This window comes from Anabrus simplex, chromosome 10 (genome assembly GCF_040414725.1).
Source record: "Anabrus simplex isolate iqAnaSimp1 chromosome 10, ASM4041472v1, whole genome shotgun sequence".
Taxonomy (NCBI): domain Eukaryota; kingdom Metazoa; phylum Arthropoda; class Insecta; order Orthoptera; family Tettigoniidae; genus Anabrus; species Anabrus simplex.
Window position 1 is genome coordinate 124610128 of NC_090274.1, and position 17166 is coordinate 124627293.

General features: G+C 41.1%; 1 protein-coding gene across 1 annotated transcript in view; it reads right to left on the reverse strand.

Moving 5' to 3' along the window:
• Positions 1-267: 267 nt before the first annotated feature.
• The window catches only part of LOC136881889 (gastrula zinc finger protein XlCGF57.1-like), a 37123-nt gene continuing 20224 nt past the window's right edge, over positions 268-17166 (reverse strand). Inside the window, exon 4 of the mRNA XM_067154332.2 lies at positions 268-1237. Within this exon, the coding sequence (XP_067010433.2) occupies positions 415-1237 (823 nt within the window). The 3' untranslated portion in view covers positions 268-414. The remainder of the gene's footprint in view (positions 1238-17166) is intronic.

Here is a 17166-nt window from a genome sequence, read left to right on the forward strand (position 1 = left end):
GTTTGTCTGACATTAGTTGGCAATCTTGTTGTGCAACTATCTGGCGAGAAAGCTAGGAAATACGGAAATGAGAATAGGCCAGTACGGTTGGTGGAAAGAACGTGATGGATACGTACTTGTTCATCTTATTACGTGCATTGAAAGCCATCAATGTGTATTGTGAAATAACAATTATTTTAGCTGCTGTGTATATATAAAGATACACAGTCGAACAAGTTATATACATGAGACGGCATAAGCCCTAAAGCCAATATGTCTACAATGCGCATAGTTGGGTGAAGATATGGAGATGAGAACTAGTGAACTAAACGAACTAGTATTACGAACTGTACGTGGCAGTAAACTAGATCACTTTGACCTGATCGCCAGAAAGAACTATTTTCCCCATCATTGTTGTTTACAGAAAAGTGGACGCTAACGAGTATGTGTAAGCAGGTGACGAAGAAGACTCGACTTCTGAGTGAACTTTTGATCACTGGAGAGCGGACGCACCTTAGTATGTGTAACCAGGTGTTTCCGAAGTGTTGACTTTTCAAAAAACTTCTTACTACATTGATCACAAGAATGTGGACGCACCCCAGTATGTATTAGTAGGTGACGCCGAAGATTCGACTTTAGAGTATAAGTAGAACCACACTGTTCACATGAAAATGGCCGCGCACCAGTGTGTGAAAGCAAGTGCTGCCGAAGATGCGAACTCTGAGAGAACTTCTTTGAACACTGTGTACATGAATGTGGACGCTCACCAGTATGTGTCAGCAAGTGTTTTCGAAGATTCGCTTTCTGAGAAAACTTCCTCCCACAATGTTCGCAGAAATATGGACAAACACCAGTATGTGTAACCAGGTGTATCCGGAGATAAGACTTTCGAGAAAATTTCTTTCCACATTGAGTACAAGAAATTCGACGCTCCCCAGTATGACTAAGCATGTGTTGCCTAAGATTGGGCTTTTGAGTAAACGTAGAGCCACATTGATCACAGGAATAAGGTCGCTCTCCAGTATGTGTTATCAGGTGACGCTGGAGATGCGATTGCCGAGAAAACACAGAACCACATTCATTACACCAGTGTGCCCCCTGGCTAGTGGGATGGATTGGCGTTTGATGAGAGTTGTGTAGGCTGTATTCTTTACGGGTGGGCAAAATGCACATTACCTCATTTGCTTCATTCAATATCTTGCACCTACTGTTACATGTACCCACTGGACCTCCGGTCAATAATGCAACGTCCCGATAACTAGAAAATAGAAAAAAAAAGGTTTCTCCATTTTCTGATTAAGATAACAAAATCAAATACAATATCCAGAAGCAAACACAGTATATGTACCAAGATATCACATTACATAGCACTCGAGATTTCAATAATTTCAAATAAAGGCTCTAACATATAAGGCCATATAATTTCCAATTCCCAAATAGAATATATAATATGTTTGCACTTAACCACAGCACATCCAAACAATTCAAGAGGGTCCAATATGGAAGCAATTACTGTGAGAATGCTTCCCTTAGTGATTTCCTTACGTACATTCTTCATCTTTATTTTCACTGAGACTCAACATATTTAGGATGCCGAATAATGCCTAATGTTTTAATAGTTCCATCCTTAGTGAGGTTTCATGTTGACACGATTTATTTATCTTCTATAAGGACATTGGCAAGGGCTTTTGGACAATTTGGCGTCAAATTTCTGAGATACACATGTGTACTATAAAGCCGGGAAGAAACTTCTGAATGAAGCTCCTCAGCTAGTTCAACTGAGCTAGTACCTCTCATGACGACATCAACATAAAAACAAGAATATGCAGTAGGGTTACAGTTGTAAGGTGGTAGTCCTTGCTCTGTTCATCAGAGGATTCATGCCACGCAATATTCTAAAGACTGTTGTGATCGGGATGTATTAACACAAATTTGTATATCTTAGGAATATCACCTGAATAAGTAACAAGATATGTTATGAACCTTAAAACAACAGACAGGGAGTCAGGCTAAATTTCAGGGTCAACCATTTACAAAGAGTTCAAAGCTAAACCTGAACATCTAACAAACTTGTTTTCAATGTGTTTGAGCATTTTAACAGCATTATGCTTAGACTGAGCTACAGGTGACACTTCAGGACGAATAGGAGATTTGCTATTAAACCTGCCAGAATTATCCATTTGATCATTATTTAACAAAATGTTCCTCTCATGCCCTTTCTTCAGGAATAAGAAATAGTTGATGGAGTTCTTCGAGCTTCCAAAACCTTCGCAAATTTGTGTAAAGAGAATCAAGATTTACAAGCCTGGCACAACGAACCTTGGCGTTATTCTGAATACAAAACTCGGGGATGGTGCCTGACAATTCCCAAGCAAATTTGGTCATCTAACAAGGTGAGATGACCTTTCTTATGCAAGGTATATGAAGATAAAGTATCATAGTAGACTTCAGCTCTTAGCAAGATATGAAGAACAGAACAATGCTTAAATATACTAACTTAAAATGATCTCACGACCAATATACCAACTGGAACAATCAATTTGCTGTGCAGGTAGTTGGCTTGTGGTTGTATTCACAACTGCACAGCCCAATGGCATTGTATAATCTGACATATTACAGAACGAAACAAGGTTGCATGTGGATCATCCAGGCGATACATCAGTATTGCGTATACCAAATATAGGTAGCCAACAAATTTTAGTACAAATGCCAAGCTTCGTGACAAGGCTACAAGACACTAAGGATAAATGACTCCACCAGTCCAAAAATAATCCTTAACTAATACAACCTCTCCTGAACTGTTTTTCACTGCTACACAAGCTGCGCTTAATTAAATATTTGAGTGGGTAGCACAATTGCAAAACTTCTAACATTTATATCATTATTGGGAATTGTTTGATCTTTACAAACAAACAAGGTGTGGAGTCCATTGTACCGGGGGCAATTGTGTCGCTAACACTGTTTAGATAAATGAGAAGCAAAAAATATAGATACCTAAGCTCATTTTCCCTCATAAACTTGCGGTGATAATCAATGTTTGTTGAACTTTCTACAACCAGAATTGCTATGATATTCAAGTTATCAACAGATACAATTAAAGGAAATGCTCTTGTTGGTATTGTGAAATAAAATCTAAAACAAATGAAAATGACCAAATGGCCATGAATAAAAGACAATCAGTGGATCCAATAAACAATGCCTTATATTCTGATATAATACTTGTTGTCCAAAAGGGTCCAAAATCCATGTCAATGAACCTTGCAATTACTGGTAAAGCAGAACCACGGTTTTCCACCTATGGTGGTACAGGTATCGTACTCACTGCGTTCCATTCATGGTGGTACTAATCACAAGTAATTTAGACCAATGGCATGTCATACATAATGGCACCTCTCACAGGTTACACAGACCAGTGGTGTTCCCCACATTAGGGTACTACTCAGAAGCAATGGAGAACGATGGTGTTCGTCACATAGTGGGACTAAACACGGTCACCGACTGCTGATGGTGATCATAAATCTGGTTTAAAGGGGCCTACCCACTATTGGTACAAGGTGCAACAAAGTGAAATGGTAATTAAAACTTCAACATGCATTCATTGAAAAGAATCTAAAGTAAATTACGAAGAAAAATTAGCATGAATTCAAACAATCAGTGGATCCGATTGACAATGCTTTACTGACTTCACTATGCAGAGTAGGATTGGAAAGAACTTCAGAATAAAACATACAATTTAGCCTGGAGTCCCAACGCTCAATGCTGCATCAGCCTGTTAGAGTGCTTTCCTCCTCCACAGAGCGAGTTTGCTACATGTTTTTAGGTCCTACAGCCAAGAATTTCCACTCGAGGGATGTAAGTTTGAATCCGCAGTTACAAAGATAGTTTCAAAGTGGTTTCACATTTTCATACCGAGCTGGTTAACATAACGTCACTGTAGTGTGAAACTCCTTCCCTCAAAGATGTAGTAGCGCTTGACCTCCTCCTTATGGACAGAGTAGTGTATAAGCTCTACCTACTGAGTACTCATTTCTGTTACAAAATTGAGTAAATCTCAGATTTATCTCTCGGACCTCTTAACAGACAATCAAACACCTTTATCGAATAGACCTAAATGAATTGCTGTTAACATTTATACTTCATCTGTTCAGATTAAAATAAATGCCTTCCTCACCACCACTATTAAGAAACAAACGCTGAATCTCTGAGTTGTGATATAGAAAATTGAACCCCAAAAACTACAAAAAAAAACTACACTCGTATTCACTTAGCAAACTGGTACTGATGTAATCTTTTTACAGAGAATCGGTTCATCATGACATTCGACTATTGAGTAATATCACTATTATAATTAAACTTGTTAAATTGTCCACCTTTTCAATTCTATATTATGCAATGTGTATAGACTATATAGTATTGGAAAGGTGGACCATTAAAACGCAAGATTAATTATTATTGTGATCACAATTTAATACGGATCAAAACCATGAAGTTTTTATCCCATGATATTGAGTATTATGGCATAGCAACTATGAGCTGCGACATAACAACTTTAACAGAAACCAACAGAGAGCACAATCAATAAGAAATATACTACCGGCGGGAAAAGCTTCTTCCACAGTGTCTGGAAATTTTACACCATCACCACCACCATGAGGAAAACAAATTGCGATAGAGAAGAATGCAGGGAAGCGGGCTAGGAGCCTGGAAGACAGTGATTCTCCAAGCCCAAATCATTGCACATAGCTTGCTATTGCTCCATAGGAATAAATCCCACTTGCATTGACGGGCAGAACACACACTCCACTCTCAGTGAGGCGGCACATCACAACTCAACATCAGTGATATTCTAGCACAGTTCCATTTACCAGCTGCGAACCGCTCATTGGTATTTATGCCATTAAATATAAGGAGCTAGGCAGAGGCAGCCTAAAAACCTGCACTGCTCACACAAAGTACAACGCAGTGGCACAACAACAAACACTGGTCTTCCTGTCCCATTCTACTTAGTGAAGATGAGAAATCTGAACACAGATATCAACCACTCGCTCCAAATCTACAATATAATCACCAAGCTTCTGCCCAAAGCCACACCTGATTATCTCCTAGACATTCCGTACAGCAAAGATGGCCACGCCATCAAAACTTCTAGAAATTTCTACACAGTCCTAGTCAACAAAATAGGACTGGCACATATTGGACACATGCTGTAGCACAGAACCTGGCTCAACAATGTGGCATAAGTGACCGCCTTTGCGTCTAGCTTCCACCTGGTCAGTGGTGGTACATGGGGTTGATAGCAGCCACACAGAGGACGTTATCACTAGCCATCTTCAGAAACAGGGACATCAAACATTCAGGGCCATTCGGATCCAGAATTCGAACGGGCACACCAAGCTGATGCGTATCCTGTCCCGGATTATGGCAACCATGAACCAGCTTCTGAAGGATGGTATGTTGATATACGAGAAGCGACCTCATGAGGAGGCCTCTTGGTCATCTTGACCACAGCGCAGACACTGCTATCGCTGCCAATTCTATGATCATACTTATATTGCTTTCTTCAATATGTATGTGCCATTTGTAGTGGTCAACACACCTCAAGAGCTTGCACGAGATAGGGACCACTCAAAATGCAAAACTTGCAGAGATCATCCATCTTTCTCTGTCAAATGTAGGGGTAAACATTAACTTCTATCACTCAGCCGGAAAAGGTATCACCTATCACACTAATTGACATCCCTGCCCCACCCTCCCCTTCCACTCTTCCCCTCCTTCCATTGAGACCATTCCAAAAACCATCATTATGGAGCTCCCGAATATTGCCCATTCCAACGTCCTGATGTTCTGTATCAGATCCATCTAGCACCGCGATTGATCTTACAGACTCACTTTGACGGAACATTCTCTGGGACGTGAATGAACTGTGCATTATTTCTCCTTGATCCTAGTCCACTGCTGTAGTAAATAAATGTTTATTACATTGATGTGTGTTCTTTAAGGGTCAAGTGACTGCTGCCCCAATAGATGTCACGGAGGGGTAGCAATTAGTATTCATAAATCCATCTGTTCAGAACAACATTATTATTCCTTAAATAAATATATATCTGAAAACTTAAAAATTGAAATCACTATTGGAAATCAAATAACTTTAGCAACAATGCATATATCTCATGGCTATTCTCCACCTCAGAAAGTTATAGAAAATACTGATCGTATATTCAGTACTTCCATCACGATCACAGATTTTAAAATTCTTCATATACACAACAACAACAAGCTATTTACGATTAACTATTACATGATATACTTACCCTTCCCTTCCCCCGACCCGCCCTACATCAAATACGGGCCCTGAATATCTGAACCCCAGCCCTAACCTAGCAATGAACTGTGACATCACCATGCTACCTTCAATGGGAAATGACCATGTCCCTGACTTACTAATCATAAAAATGTACAAACAAACCCACAGCAACATAACCAACATCCCCAGTCATCATACGGTACCCACGAACCTACTGTGTAGCATACAAACACTATAAGACATAATATGCAATACTGAACCACCTACTACACAGCATGAATTACAAGATAAAGTTAAGAAATTAGAATCCAAACTAACCATTGTCAACCAACTCCACATTCTTCACCACACCTCCCATCTATGCAAACCTCCCCTGCCTACCTAAGCACTCCAAATATTAAAATATTCCCATGAACATTACAAGGCATACCTTCGAAACTGTGACCCAAATACTCAGGAAGAGAAGAGTGCGAACCTTTTTCTACTCTTCCTTCTGTGTTTGTAATTCCAACATGAATAATTTGGCTTTCATCATTTTTTAATTTTTTCATCAGATTTCCATGGTCCCATATCGAACTGGTAATAAAGCATGGTTTCAAAATAAGATCTTCATATGACCATACTATTTTCTCTAGAACCACCTGAGTTAAAACCGTTGAATGCCACACCTTATACGAACAAGGATTATTCTTCGCATGAATGACATACACTGACTGACAGAGCAAATGCAACACCAAGAAGGAGTGGTTCGAAAGGGATGAAAGTAGGGGAAAAAACAGAGACGGCACGGACGAATAATTGATGTTTATTTCAAACCGATATGCAGGTTACACAATGCGCACGGCATCGACTCAGTAGGATGTAGGACCACCGCGAGCGGCGATGCACGCAGAAACACGTCGAGGTACAGAGTCAATAAGAGTGCGGATGGTGTCCTGAGGGATGGTTCTCCATTCTCTGTCAACCATTTGCCACAGTTGGTCGTCCGTACGAGGCTGGGGCAGACTTTGCAAACGGCGTCCAATGAGATCCCACACGTGTTCGATCGGTGAGAGATCTGGAGAGTACGCTGGCCACGGAAGCATCTGTACACCTCGTAGAGCCTGTTGGGAGATGCGAGCAGTGTGTGGGCGGGCATTATCCTGCTGAAACAGAGCATTGGGCAGCCCCTGAAGGTACGGGAGTGCCACCGGCCGCAGCACATGCTGCACGTAGCGGTGGGCATTTAACGTGCCTTGAATACGCACTAGAGGTGACGTGGAATCATACGCAATAGCGCCCCAAACCATGATGCCGCGTTGTCTAGCGGTAGGGCGCTCCACAGTGACTGCCGGATTTGACCTTTCTCCACGCCGACGCCACACTCGTCTGCGGTGACTATCACTGACAGAACAGAAGCGTGACTCATCGGAGAACACGACGTTCCGCCATTTCCTCATCCAAGTCGCTCTAGCCCGGCACCATGCCAGGCGTGCATGTCTATGCTGTGGAGTCAATGGTAGTCTTCTGAGCGGACGCCGGAGTGCAGGCCTCCTTCAACCAATCGACGGGAAATTGTTCTGGTCGATATTGGAACAGCCAGGGTGTCTTGCACATGCTGAAGAACGGCGGTTGACGTGGCGTGCGGGGCTGCCACCGCTTGGCGGCGGATGCGCCGATCCTCGCGTGCTGACGTCACTCGGGCTGCGCCTGGACCCCTCGCACGTGCCACATGTCCCTGCGCCAACCATCTTCGCCACAGGCGCTGCACCGTGGACACATCCCTATGGGTATCGGCTGCGATTTGACGAAGCGACCAACCTGCCCTTCTCAGCCCGATCACCATACCCCTCGTAAAGTCGTCTGTCTGCTGGAAATGCCTCCGATGACGGCGGCCTGGCATTCTTAGCTATACACGTGTCCTGTGGCACACGACAACACATTCTACAATGACTGTCGGAGGAGAAATCACGGTACGAAGTGGGCCATTCGCCAACGCCGTGTCCATTTATCGTTCGCTACGTGCGCAGCACAACGGCGCATTTCACTTCATGAGCATACCTCAGTGACGTCAGTCTACCCTGCAATTGGCATAAAGTTCTGACCACTCCTTCTTGGTGTTGCATTTGCTCTGTCAGTCAGTGTATATTTTGCAATTTTGTTTAACAAGACAAAGGTATGAACATTTTATGACTTATATGCTTCAAACTGGATCATCTCTCAAGTGTGTATGGACTTAACAATTGAGTTTCTCACCTTAGATATTAAAGAATTTTACTTCATGGTCTGGCGCACCGTAATCTCATTCCATATTTTTGTACCAAAATTTTAACTTACTTTTAATCACTACTGTATGTGTGCCATGTGTCTGATACTGTTTTTGGAAGTTTGTATTTTGTTTAATTGTATCACTGGCTGATGATGACAGGTAATTAGTGTCAAATCTAGTACCACTCTTTTATGAACCACATGTGATATAATTCACATCAATAAATTAACATTGAAAAGGTGGGCCCAAAATACCTTTAATTCACTGACGAACATAAAGCCATCCTACCCCTATTATTTAATAATGCATAACAAATCTGCACTCAGTGATAAAACAATGACTGACATTTTTGCAGATAATTATAAAGTAATTTTGTCACCATCTTCCGATCAGAATATCTACCATCCTGACCACGGTGCAATATCGGAATATTCAGGTGTTGCACAAAATCCTCTTTGCCTTACCTTTGAATATGCACCAGCTCTTGACTCCCAACATCCCCTAAATAATCCTATTACAGTCTAAGATATAAAAGATGAATTTAGCCAGGATTCGCTAATGCACACAATTGGTGGGTCTAAAGCAGCAAGAGTGGCCAAAACTGCCTGTTTACACTTTACATATTTCAGGCTGTGAGCACTAAATCAAAACACAGTAACTGTCCTGTTATGTGCAGTCCAATATTCTGAGTTGTTAACATAATTACCTTTTTTTGCAACTTGCTTTACGTAGCACCGACACAGATAGGTCTCATAGCGATGATAGGACAGGAAAGGGCTAGGAAGGGGAAGGAAGCAGCCATGGCCTTAATTAATGTACAGCCCCAGCATTTGCCTGGTGTGAAAAAGGGAAATCACGGAAAACCATCTTCAGGGCTGCCGACAGTGGGGGTTCGAACTCACCATCTCCTGAATACTGGATACTGGCCGCAGTTAACTGACTACAGCTACCAAGCTCGGTAACATCATTACTTACACTGCTTGCTGTCATGTTAAAAAATGTAACTGAGATTGAGGAGAACTACATTTCCAACATGACCATGTCTACATCCCTGAGTTAATCTTCTACAGTAGCAATATAAAATCATAGCACATGTTCTCTGGACTTGTGAGTAACAAATGTACATGTCACAAATAGCTGATTCACATGATGTTTAGAATTACACATGTTACACAGGCATTTGAATGAGACTTCTGAGTTTGGTCCTGGGTTCAATTCCACATCTGCACTAAGAGCAATTGAACACATCACAAGGTGGTGAAATGATACGGGCTGTTTGGCCACTTTGCCCCCTCTGGCAACCCTCCAACCCCCCAGACGTCCGATACCCATTCCTATGTGAACTGTAGACCTTCACGTCTACACCATGCCCAAGAATTAATCTCACATTTAGATATAACTAATAAGTGCTTATTAATTTCTAAATCTTCATATAATTCCCGGTTTGTCAAGGAGTACTTTAATACTACTTTGCAGATGTTATTACACTTTATACCATTTGTTAATTTCGTGTGGCTATTTCTAGCCGGGTGCAGCCCTTGTAATGCAGACAATCCGATCAGGGTGGGCGGCATCTGCCATGTGTAGGTAGCTGCGTGTTATTGTAATGGAGGATAGTGTTAAGTGTGGCGTGTGACTTGCAGGTATGTTGGGGACAGCACAAACACCCAGACCCTAAGCCACTGGAATTAACCAAGGAAGGTTTAAATCCCCGACCCGGCCGGGAATCGAACCCCGGAGCCTCTGGACCGAAGGCCAATATGGTGACCATTCAGCCAGCGAGTCGGACACTTTATACTGTACCAGGAAGGCCTAGGTCCTGGCACATATAAATTAAAAACTTTATTTCCAGCACACAATTCCATTCTGATATGTGAACAGCTGAGTGAAAGAACATTCTAGTACCTACCAGACTTCACGAGCAAGCCAGGCAAGGTCAAGTGACATCACCACCGCTTGTAACTTGCCTCCCCTATCGACGTTTCTCGAAGTTTTTAACTTTTTAATGCCTGCACCGATTAAAACAGGACCAACGCTAAATTGTAGCTGACATTATAAAAGTAAAACCCTGCAAATTTCAAATCGATCTGTCCAGAAGTTTTTGAAATATAACAATTTAAAATTTGGAAAGAATGAGCACTCTTCGTCACATGATTCATAGCGCCGCCCACCTGACGGGGATATATAGGCCACTATGTCAAAGCCAGCAAGCAGAGAGAGACAGAGGGAGAGAGCAGTCTGACCCTCGTGGCGAGTACACTCTGTCAGTGCAGTCTCGTCCCGTTTCGCGAGTACGTAGTTATGGCCATAATCGAACGCCGTTGAACTTGTAAAGAACGTCGCACCGTACTTATTCTAACGTGCCGCGACGATGATAAAATACTAGACATTTCTGGAATATAACACTTGTCAAATTATTGGAGTGAGAATTCAAGTATTTGATATTTACAGACTAGCACATGGCATTGTGGACTTTGTTAATTTTGCGTAATAGTGAACTACGACGATACCTCAAATTATCGTGTGTAATAAACAGAAACCATCATTTACGACAACTTTGATTATTCTAGGACTCATTTCTTTTAAGACAGTACATCCTTGAACTGTGTGTAACTTTATTTTCTCAGTGTTCATGCCATATTAGGACAAGACTTTACTGTTTTTCCAGTAATAAACTCAGTGAACATTAAGAACTTTTTATTAGATAATTCATGCTAATCATGACCAGAAAATCATCTTCATCTGCTTATGATAGCGGCTCAGAGACTGTGATAAAAATTATTACACATTGCATTTTCAAGTGTTTGAACTGTGCTTACTACTTCACGACCGTATTTTCAGACGTTATCAGTGACGATTTTAAACTGTGTCTTATGCAGCAAGGACTGTAATTATTCATTTGACATCATAAAATTAGAATATGAGCTGAACTGTGTTTTACGACAGTGAGTGATAATAACATCCGTGATTACTAATATCAATCGTGCCAATTGAACTTTCCGTGTGCTAATATCACTTCCAAGAGCAGCGGAAATTTTGGTGAAATACTACAAGATCCAGTTACATCAAACATCACTTCATCTATGGTACCCATCGAGGGACGTCAACGTGGTCACTTCATGGAACATCGCCGAGTTCGAGTCTCTGTCCGCACTCCGCGGAATGTTCCAGACTTCCATTCTCCACTTCAACATTCGTAAGCTGATTTCTTTTCTGAGTGAGTAGTCACAAACTGACTGACTCTTTGCAAAACTATTAATCCAGAACAGTGATATTCCAGTGCTACGTGTGAGTAATATTTCATAATTTTTCATCATTTCTAAGAAGTTCACATTTGGTGATAAATTTATTTTTTCAATTTAATAACTAATTCATATTCACATTATGTAGAAGAACTTTAGGGTTTTCAAGTGCTTTATGATCCTTAATTTCAATTCTAACAAACTGAGAGACATTCAACAAGAATTTAAATCTTTATTTCACCGGGCGAGTTGGCCGTGCGCGTAGAGGCGCGCGGCTGTGAGCTTGCTTCCGGGAGATAGTAGGTTTGAATCCTACTATCGGCAGCCCTGAAAATGGTTTTTCCGTGGTTTCCCATTTTCCCACCAGGCAAATGCTGGGGCTGTACCTTAATTAAGGCCACGGCCGCTTCCTTCCAACTCCTAGGCCTTTCCTATCCCATCGTTGCCATAAGACCTATCTGTGTCGGTGCGACGTAAAGCCCCTAGCAAAAAAAATCTTTATTTCAACTTTTCAATAATAAGTGTGTGTGTTCATTTTATGATTTAAGACTTAAAAAGACTCCAGGTGCAAAATTGATACTTAGTGTTTTCATAAGAGTTAAAAATACTATAGGATATCAATGTCCCATGGAGGAGTGATATTTTTTTTTGAACTGATTTCAAGAAGATCTCTGTTTAAACCTTTTGATTTTGACAGATTTTGATGAATGATTTGAGTCCTATATTAAGATTGCAGTGTGATGAATCTATGAATATTAATAAATTGTTTGGAAAAAGTATAACCATCTATTATTCGCCCTGCGATTCTATCCTTCTCTGTATCAGCTCCAAAATCACCGTACAATGCCTGAGATCCTTCTCATGCCCAAAACCCACGAACATTTCCTGGCAGAGAGAGGATAGAATAATATAATAGATGGCACGCAACATTCAGGGCTCGATTTGGAGCCACGCCAGTTGTAATAGACAACGATCAACATTCAGGGTTCGATTGGAGTCATGAGAATTTCAATTTGAGTACAGGGTTCGACCAGAGCTACTACGAACACGAAGAGCTTGTTGTATTTGACTTAATCGAATATTCTGCAAACATGGATAATTTACTTGCAGCAATCGAAGCTCTCAGGCTTAGTATTAAGGATCAGAATGCAAAAATAGATCGAATTAACACGCAAATGGTAGAGTCCAATGTGCAAATGAACACGCAAATAACCGCGTTAAATACGCAAATGATCAAGTCTAATAACCAATTGCAGTCACAATTGCAGGCTCAAAACACTCAACTGCAAGCGCAGTTAACTGAGTCAAACAGCAAGGTCGAAGAATTAACTTCTAAAATTGACAGGACCTTGGACACCAAGTTTGCAGAGGCCAATAAAGTTATTAATAAAAGGCTCACTGAATCCAGTGCCCCTAACGAGCAACGATTCCGTGAAGCTGGAACTCGCCTCGAAAAGAAACTTACAGACTCAAGCGCACAAGTTGAAGCCACATTAAAAAACATGCGGGACCAGTTCGTTGAAGGAAGAAATAAAGACAGAGGTCGTCAAATCTTTAGACAAAGATCTTAGAAATGTTCTTCCTTCTGTTCAAGCATTTTCCACCAAACTCAAAGATTTACGAACTGAATTTCAAGAATCCCATGGTAACATCTCGCAAGCTCAAATAATGCTAGCTCAGGTTCAGAAAAACCTTCGAGATGCATTAAAAAATGACATGGGCAAATTATGAAGCGAGATAGTATTAATTAAAAGCACGCAAGGAGAACTCGACAAGCGTATTACAGGACAGCTAGACAGCACTCATACCCAGATAGCAGCTTTTTGTAAGGACGTACAAGTCATCAAAACTGACTTGAGAAATGAAATGAAAGATTTAGACGCCTCAATTAATTCCAAAATTGAGAACTTATCCGAAGAGGTTAATCAAATTAAACTCAGAGATCGTACGACTAACGTCAAAATTCCTGGTTCGTCGAGGGAAGTACACTGCACAACCACCCTCATTAAAGTACCGGATGACAAGTCAGTCAAATTTTCAGGACGTAACGAGTTCACTGCCCGAGAATTCTTGTTAAATGTCGACGATTACCTGCAAGAGAATAGGGTAGAACACGACAGAAAACTTAGGGTCGTATCTAAGCTTCTAGAAGGACGAGCCTTATCATGGTTCATAGCTTTTAAGAGCAGCTTTAAAAACTATGACGACTTTAAACAGGCACTTCTTAAATGCTTTCGGGATGCGTTAAGATGCAATTATACGCTAGAAAATACCACACTTCAGTCAATACCTCTCGATATTCCGATTATTGCCTAATGCAATTAAAGAAGCTACAATTTTTAGATCTGCTTTGGCAGATATTGAACTCATTCAGATCTTGATACTTCAATATCCACCTCATGTCCAGGAGATATTAGTCGCTGCCAATATTAAAACATTGGAGCATTTCGACGCTACTTTTCGCAGGCTAGACATGGCTAATACCCAATCTACGCCGAAGACTAACAGGAATAGAGAAATAAGTACGAACTCTACGGAGATAAAGCCGCCGGAGAGAGAGGAACCCAGGACACGTGAAGAAGGCAGAATAAGCCCTACCAACCCAACAAGATTCCGAAATTTTAGACGTCAGAGCAATCAGGACAGACATCCTTACCAACCAAGGAATTCATGGAGACAGCGTGAAAACACTCGTGAAGGAAATTGCGAGTCCAAAAGACGGGACCTCGAAAGAAGATGGAGGGATACACAGGAATACGTCAGGGAAAGAAACCGCAATCCTGATGAACCTGGAGCCACGTCCCTGGAATACCAACATCAATTCGGACTAAGAGAGCAACGATCGCCTGACCCTGAATTAACAGGCGCTATAAAAAACGCCGATCACACAGTAGGGAGATTGACTACAAAACACAATGAGGACGAGATGTCAGATTATTGTACTGCTGTCATCATTTACTGGCACACTGACGATTCTGAATTACTGCTCGATGACGCACAGACACCAAGGCCAATAATTACTCATTCATTACCTGTTATAACAGTACGCACAGGTAACTTACAGGTGATTACGCTCATCGACTCTGGAGCCCAAGCTTCTTTAATTTCTGATAGGCTTGTTGACTCATATAAAAATCAGAACAATATTTTATTATTATTTGCAGCTCAGATTAAAGTAAGAGGGATAATTCCTGATAAAGTAGTTAAGTGTAAATCCCAGGAATTTTTGGAATTTGTAATAAATAGCCAGTCATTCGAACACATATTTTTGGTAGTTTCACGCCTTAACTTCAACCTAACACTTGGATCACATTTTATGATCAAATACAAGGGAACCATTGACTATGATGCCAACCTCGTGAAATTAAAGAATAATTCCATAGGACTGCAGCTGGTAGGACGAAGCGACCTGGAAGTTCAAGAGAACAGAACCCATTTCGAAGAAGACGGTGGTGACAATATTGAGCCCACTGCGAGCGAGGGAGTGCCAGCCGTAGCAGAGAGTAGAAGGTGTGAGCAGAGTGAGGACAGTGTAGAGTCCCTATTCAATGAGAACTCCATAATAGGTCCGGATTATGTAATGTCAAAAGCCAGTGTGGTTGAAGACATGGAAATAAAATTAAAATTGGAGGAAGCTAATGCCCAGTTTCTGGAGTGGTGAGATATCTTTCCAATAGCTATTGCTTTACTACAGCTGTCGACTCGATAAATCTTCGCAGCGTTGCACAGCGGAACAGCAGCTAACTTATCGAACTGTCAACCATTGGCTCGTTGATCAAGTTTCATAAATACACACTAGATGCCACCCCTCGTACTGCTTTGTTTTTGTGCATTAGGTGTGTTCCCTAGATCGTCAGGCGCATGCGCACAAGTAATGCATCGCATTTGAGCTTTCTGTGCAGCTCCTATTATTCCCTCTTTGCCATGCAGCAAGAAATGGGTATTCGACTAGTTCTTGCAGACGTGGGTGTCAGTTTCGTGGTGTTTAAGGACTGTCAGAAGAATTTGACATTGTTTGAGGATTTCTAATGAAATCTGCACACGAGTGGCACATGTCACGCGCAATCCAGTTTACAATGAGCCTTATAAGTTTACCGTATCTCTTCCCTGTTACTACAAAATATGAACATTGTTTGATCACAGTATAACGATATATATCGGGTAATTAACATAATTGTATAAGCTGTTAGTTCCTTGTAATGTAATATCGTTAGTTAAAAACAATCCCACGATAAGAGTATATGCTCACTGTCAATGCAAGTAGGGCTGCAGTAGGCCTACTAAGATAAATGTGTAATTATCTGTTATACTCAGTTACTGGTACCAGTGCTTTTATGGACACGAATGCAGTCACAGATACAAATATGATAAGACTCAGTAGTACTGAATCTTAAAGGGTGTCGTAACTAATAATCGATCAACAGGGAACAATGGAAAATTATTTGTCACAGGACGCAAATTGTCGTCTGTACCCTCTACCAAACCTACGATAGTATATTTGTTTAGCCTCAATCTGTCTTTGAATTCATTTTCACTACTGTATACTTCATTAGAACATTATGCCGACGATGATATAATCGTGGTCGTTCTAGAATGTGGAAGAAGATGAGAAAGCCATAGAAAATTTTAACAAACACAATGTTAGCTGCTGATACTGAAGTACTGCGCACGCGCCCACCAAGATAACTAATAGATATCTCCTGCTCAGGGCCCTCTAAGTTAGCAAGCGATTTGTCGAACCGATAGATGTATCTTACGTTCGTGCAACGCCAAAACACAAGTTAACCATTCGATACCGCCATAGGTTCGATATCTCACGTTTCAGAAACCAGGCATAAGAATGAAGTTTTTCAAAAATTTGCATGTGTGTTCGATGATAAACCTGGAGAGATAGTTGGTTATGAGTATCATCTCAACGTAAATGACTTGTCCCCTTACCAGAAAAAGCCATATCCCATTCCCGAGAAATATAGGAAAGAAGTTCGTGATCTAATTCACAAAATGACAGATGATGGGCTAATTTTGCCTTGCGTAACTAAGTATTTGAATCCATTCGTCATAGTGCGTAAGCCTAACGGCAATATCAGGATTTGCATCGACGCGCGCGTCCTCAACGACCGATTGACCTTAGAATATGACCGTCCTCCATTACTTAAGGATATAATCAGAAGATTCCATGGCATGAATTTCTTTAGTTGCCTTGACAGAATTTCTTCATATTATCATATAAAATTGGATGCTGAAAGTAGACTTTTTACAGATCTCTTGTTTGAGAATAGGACCTATGATTTAACAAAATGCCCTTTGGAATTAAGAACTCTGGAGATGTGCTGATAAGAGCCTTAGAAAAACACTCATCAGATGAAGTGAAGGACATAACTACGATTTATGTT